Raw genomic sequence first — 6,571 nt, forward strand, 5'->3', positions numbered from 1 at the left:
TTGCTAAATAAAAGTATTAATTGAAAAAACAAATCAGAATGTCAAAAAAATCAGAATTATACATCAGAAAATAAATAATAGATATTAATAATCAGTGTATAAAATCCCATTAAATATTTAATAATAATTTGTTTATTATTAGAAATTAATGAATGAAATCACGCCTCACAGTAAATTGAATTAGAATTTTTAAAAGAAGGTAAAAAAAAAAAGTGGTCATTAATTATTTCAAGGTTTATGCAATGCCTGCATGAAAACCAGGTCTAATTAGAGCAGAGATGATAATGATGACCCGGGATCTGTGAATGATCATAATTTGTGATCCAGCAATAATGATGGAAATCTACAGACCTGGGCGTTAATTTTGGTAGTGGTGAGTTGTGATAAGCTGGTGTAGGTTTTGGGCTGTTTTCTAGTCCTTGGCTGACAGTGTTTCATTATACAACCAATTCTTTGCAAGGTTTGAACCAGCAGCCTTCTTCTTGCCCTACCTCACTGCTTTAGCCACTGTATCACCCCACCCACAAGTATCTATAGTGCACAAATGCTGTTGCGACCAGCAGGCTGTTATTGGTAGTACAACAGCAAAGACCTCTGTGAGTAACAACAATGTTGCTCATATGTTTGAGTGAAATGACACCCATATGTTGTTCGTTCACAACACTTTATTTGTTGTATGAGTGGTATCATCCATCACAGAATGTGTCTTTAATGACTAAGCCTGTGTTTAATGCCTTTGTGAAGGAAGTGTGACTTACGCACGCAGCCTTGCTTCCAGGTATATCCAGGCAGGCAGTCCTCACACTTCTGGCCCGTGGTGCCCTCTCGACACTGGCAGAAGCCTGTGTCATTGCACCGGGCGTGAAAGGAGCCCAGCTGATTACAGTTACACTCTGTGTATAGAAAATAGATACATTATTCAGAAATTGCAGATAATTTGTGCTGGAAACTTGAAAATAAGGCTATGTTCTCTTTATTTTGTGATAGATTTCATTGAACTATGAAAACTTTCAGAACGTAAAACTCAAAAATAGCTTGTTTCATGCTACCAATATTACTGTACCAATATTTAACTATGTTCCTAATGGGGCAGTAAAACTGTGTTGGACTCGACCGCAAACCTGCAGTTCTTAAAGAAATAGTTCACTCAAAAATGAAAATTTGCTTAAAATGTACTCACCCTCAGGCAATCCAATATGTAGATGGGTTTGTCTCTTCGTGTGAACAGATTTGGAGAAATTCAGCATCACATCACTTGCTCACCAATGGTCCACCAGTACAAAAAGTCCATGCCCTGTTGTAGCACATTTCTTTAGACATCTTTTGGACCGTTTTTGCTTGTAAACTATGGTTGATCTGTGCAAATTTCTCACCTGATCCAGAAAAGATGACTGGAAAAAGCAATAATATTGATAGAGGGCTTGAATTTTAGCTGGAAGCGACATTTTGAAGTTAAAAATGTCTTAATGATTGATGGATTGAATATGTATCAATTACTTGTGGATTATTGTGATGTTTTCTATCAGCTGCGTGGACTCTCATTCTGACGGCACCCATTCACTGCAGAGGATCCATTAGTGAGCAAGAGATGTAATGCTATATTTATCACATTTTCAATTTCATGGTGAACTATTCCTTTAAGTAATAGTGCAGAACAGCGCCACATAGCATTTCACATAAGAAAAACTGTTTACATAAAAGACTTAATAGCACAGCAGCAAAAATGACGTGTAGAATTCTGAGGGTCACAAAAATATGTGGTAAATAGTCATAAATAACAGTATTAGTGGACCTCCAAGAAAATGAATGTTCATAAAAACAAATATTTAAAAATTATGTTCAGTGTTTCAAAAGTTACAGCATTTTGCCTAAAGGCAATATAGCATAGCCTGAAGGCAACAGGCATTTATTCACATGTGTTTGCAGGAGAAATCCACTTCTATGTTTGCGAGTTGTCAATTTTATGTGATCAGTGGTTGTTCATCAGTCATGTAAGCAGGGTTTGCTCTATGCATTCACAAGGGCATAATTTGTCCATCTGGGCAGCTGTCAGTCATAGTGCACTGATTTATGTGTGTGTATTTTTCCAGTAGAGGTCACTGTATCATTAACAAAGTGTTGTGACAGATTGCTTGAACAGCTCTTGGAGCAGTTTTCATCAAAAAGCAAAAAGAAAAAAGTATTAATCTTAGGATTTCTGATTGTATTTCTCCTGCCCCCATTTTTAAGAATGAAATCGAAGTTCATTTTATTTACTTTTTGAATACACATTCCTTGTCTTATAGTGAATGATTCATTTTATTCCAAAGAAAATCAAAATTCCAAAACGCCTGTGACATGTAAAAATCACAAATCTCTCTTGTCAGTTTTACCATGTACTGTCCACTTTTTAAAATTCAGTCAATTCCTTACAGATAAAATCAAATCCCGTCTTACTGTGCTTTTTTTGTTGTTTTTTCTTGTTAAATATCTGGCATTACAAGTATTACATTACGGAAGTAAAATGGGTTGCATGTGGCATTTCATGTTGACTTTAAGATCATGCACAAAAGAGTACAAAATTTCTTTTTTTCGAATCACATTTCCTTTGTGCTACTCTCATACCGCTGGATAGTTAAAAATGCAAGTTGTTCAGTTTCCTAGATCTTAAGTAAAAGAAGACGGGAGTCTGGGAGAAGATTTCTTGCGAGTCTCTAAAATGAATGATGCATGATATTAGTATATTTAAATCCATACTTCTGTTGGACTTCAGTAGGTCAGAAATTGTCACATGTATGGCAAGGTGGTGGCAGACCAAATGTTGGAACGTATGCAAATGAGGAAAGATTTCTCGACCTTTCCAATTCCATACATATCATTTGGCCAGAAAGGACAATTTCTGAGCGGCATGGTGTGGGTGCGTCAGGGGAACATTGAAACGGATTGGCGTGGAGTGATATCTGACTGACCTATGCAAACATTCTCATCGTCCAGCTCAGCGGAAGCATTCCGGAAGTATCCGAGGCGGCAGTGCTGACAGTTCTGCCCTCTAGTGTTGTGTTTGCAGCTCACACAAGTCACAATGTTGATGAAATCAATGTAACTGCAGCGATTTGAGTGACCGTTGCACTCGCAGTCTGATGGAGAAAGAGTAGATAGGTGTTAGTCTGTGGATCAGGGAACGAGGGACAGGAAGGGGAAAAGACACAGGAAACTCATGGATGAGAGGACATGGGCATGACATGTAGACGCTAAGAAGACTATAAACTAGGCTAAGACTATTTAGCCAGCTGGAAAACCTGGCAGGCATTCAGCACTTCCTAAAAAAAAAAATACGTGAATTAGATCACAGACCATATTAGCCAGTTGATTTCCAGTCCAGCCTTAAAAACATTACTGACAAATCCTACCTTAACAACTGTGGCTGTCCAATTATTGCTTTTATCTAATGTAAATTTATGGAGAATTTTTGGGACTAGGATTATTCTTACAGATATTTACAGAAGTACAGGCTGTTGCCTTCATTTCCAAATAAACATGCTGACACAGTTGCTTGAAAGTAGGGCTGCAAAACATTTAGTCGCGATAATGCATTATAAAAAACCTTATAATATGTTATATAATCTTATGAATATTCATAAGAACAGTTTTAATGTATTATAATTTTTACTTATTAGTGGTTATAGCTTTTAAGAGTATGATGATTTATAACACACAGTGAACATGTTGCATCCACTTAAATTACAATGGATTATATTTCTCATAGTTATAATGTATTATAAATCTCATATCTTGCCACCTTTCTTATGCTACTTTACTTAAAGCCATCAATGACCACTTATAAGTATAGTAATAATAATAGTATTATTTTCTCTCTCTCTCAAACAGCCATAAGATCAGATATCAGATCAGATGAATGTGTAATATGACACATTTGCTTTGAACTATTTTTATTTTAATATCAGTTTGATTATTTTGATGGCAGCCTTTAGACAGCTGTTGATAAGTAACTCTACAACTACATGTTAACTATCAGTCATTGGAGTATTAGTAGTATGTCTGCTAAATATATGCTAACTCTTTATTTTGATGGTTCCCCAACAGACAAACTGACTATAAGTAACTTTGCAAGTACGTCAACATTCTACCTACCTTGACCTTAACCTAAGCCTAGTAATCTAAGCCTGTATCGCTTAACAACTTCTTGGGAAATAAAAATGTTTTGCAGTGTCTTGATTCATTCCAGCCCACATAGGAATAATATCCAATCATTTTTACCACTTCATGAGCACTTTTAATGAAAATTACACTGATCATGGAAATCTCCAGTTCATTCCTATGGGATGTACTGTAAAGCTTGTCCGAGTCAGCAACAGTAAACCACCAAGGCTGTGGATTGCTGTAGCCTAGATTGCTTTCCTTATGGTCTTCTATTTTTCATTTTTATTTATGCATTGCTATTTACTGTAAAACTATAATTATTTGGGTTACGCTTTTTTATATTTCATGTGCTTACCCAAGAAAGTACTTACATGGGTTAAGATTAGGTTTAGGGGTAGGTTCAGGGTTACTACCTAGTTATTACCCAGTTATTGTAATTGCTATAACAAGTACATAATATGTACAGCTATAGAATAAAGTGCTACCATTATTTGCTTATTCTAATTCATTTTATTTTGAATAAATAAACACCAGACAATTATTCCATTTGGCCTGTTGGTATGGCTGAATATTCCGATAAGAGAAAATATTTGAAAGATTTTTGGGATGCTTTTACATAACACAGTATTGTAGACATCTCCAAACAGATTGACTAAACAGTAGAAAGAATAAACCCACCTGTAGGCCTTAATTAACATAGTTTAAATGGACATGAATATAACACTGATAAACAGTGATAATGAGCTGCTGTTAAAGTTGTGTTTGAGAAGCTGATCTTTTCGATTCTTTGCTGCTTGGACACTTGGGGCTTTGAATAATTGATATGATGTTTTAAAGATGCTGGCGACGTGGGGTCCTGCTGTGTCACAGTCAGCTAAGCAGTGGGATGGGGGGCAAGAGCAGCTAATTAAATATAAATGCTCAATTACTCCCCAGATTGGTGAAGGGATGGAGCGATGTTTCACAAACGATCTTGCATCTTCAGCAGACAGCTGTCTAACACTCGACGAGTGAAAATGCAAAGTAGCTACTTTCTAGAAGAGGACGCTTTTGATTATACAGCCTGGGGGAGATACTTCTATTTTCTAGCAAACACAATACATCATGAGCGGCTTACCTTATGAGACAAAGCAAAAAGCAAAACATGCGAGCACAAAGAAAAGAGAGAGACAAGAAAGGGCGACATGGAAGAGAGGAAATGAATAATGTTTAAGAGGCAATTTTTCCACAGTTTCCATATTAGTGTCTGTCCATATTCAGAAAAACTGAAATCAAAACCGAATTGTCCTTTGATAAGCATTGCCTACAGGAGCACTAATGCATATAAATACATCATTCACATAAAATGTCATTAAAACTTTGAAAATAACGTCTTTTTGCTGTCTTGATTTAAAGCATCACCTTACCTTGAAATCTGATGTACGCTATTCTTGACAACTGCGTTTTTGGCCCCCCGGGGATCAAAATCCTCGCAACAACTTTAGAATAAAAGCAACGTTATTCTCTTTGTTGGCTAACACTGCTGCGCTGTTGGCACAAATCACTCAATGATGTGGAAAAATTCACCATGTGAAACTAAAATGATGCTACTGTTATTTAGGAAAACCGATAGGCCTACTGTAAACAAAACATCCTAAAACTAGAGGAAACTAGGGTTTAGAGTTTCTTTCTTGTGGATCTAATGGCAGCTAAACCAATCAATACGCTACAAGCTGTAAATGTTCTTCACTAACAGATACTCCATCTCATCCACAGCAGCATTACTGGAAGATACAATGCAGTCAAGCAGAAATGCATTTTCAGACCGCAGTCATTTAAAAAGTTAAACGTTGGGTCGGATGAGTGCGGTATCTGTTTGTGTCATTACTATAGTGTAGCTACGCACGATGCACACACTCAACGACAAATGTTGTGTACCTTTTTTCTCATAGTCTTTCTTTTCATAATCTTTTTCTTTCTTTTTTTCCTTCTCTTTTTTTTCCTTTTTGGCTTCCCTGCTCTCTCCGGTTTTCCCAGGCTCATTCTTCTTCTTAATGTCACCAGATACTGTTTACACCAGAGAGATCATGAGTGTTTGAAGAAGAACACGTCACATGACGTTTTTTCCAGTTCATTTTATTCATTGTTCAAATCTCATACATGATTTGGTTGAATATTTAAGGATATTGTTTCAAATGTTATTTCATGGACTGTACAGAGGTCTGTTCATTAACACAGTGTACTTGCGAGAATATCTAATTAAGGCTTGAACCCCCCAAAGGTCCTAACAAGGTTGGGTAATTCATTTGTTTAATCAGTTATTTCTGTCAGAATCAGTATCGTTTATTCAAAAATAGAATAGATATACTGTATAAAACTTCAGTGTTTTGATTTAAAGGGATAGGAGTTCACTCAAAATGACAAATGTATTTAAATTCTCTTAAAGGAATAG

The 6,571-nt window shown here is 36.2% G+C and overlaps 1 protein-coding gene across 2 annotated transcripts in view; it reads right to left on the bottom strand.

Annotated features, from left to right (window-relative positions):
- LOC131545721 (netrin-G2-like) overlaps positions 1–6,571 on the bottom strand; it is a 65,598-nt gene that overhangs the window by 2,480 nt on the left and 56,547 nt on the right. Inside the window, exons 6-7 of one of the 2 annotated variants that reach the window (XM_058784797.1) lie at positions 2,949–3,116; positions 759–893 (exon numbers count right to left, since the gene is read on the bottom strand). In XM_058784797.1, coding sequence (XP_058640780.1) covers positions 759–893; positions 2,949–3,116 — 303 coding nt within the window. The remainder of the gene's footprint in view (positions 1–758; positions 894–2,948; positions 3,117–6,571) is intronic. The other variant, XM_058784798.1, reaches the window with a different exon arrangement.

This window comes from Onychostoma macrolepis, chromosome 08 (genome assembly GCF_012432095.1).
Source record: "Onychostoma macrolepis isolate SWU-2019 chromosome 08, ASM1243209v1, whole genome shotgun sequence".
Classification (NCBI taxonomy): domain Eukaryota; kingdom Metazoa; phylum Chordata; class Actinopteri; order Cypriniformes; family Cyprinidae; genus Onychostoma; species Onychostoma macrolepis.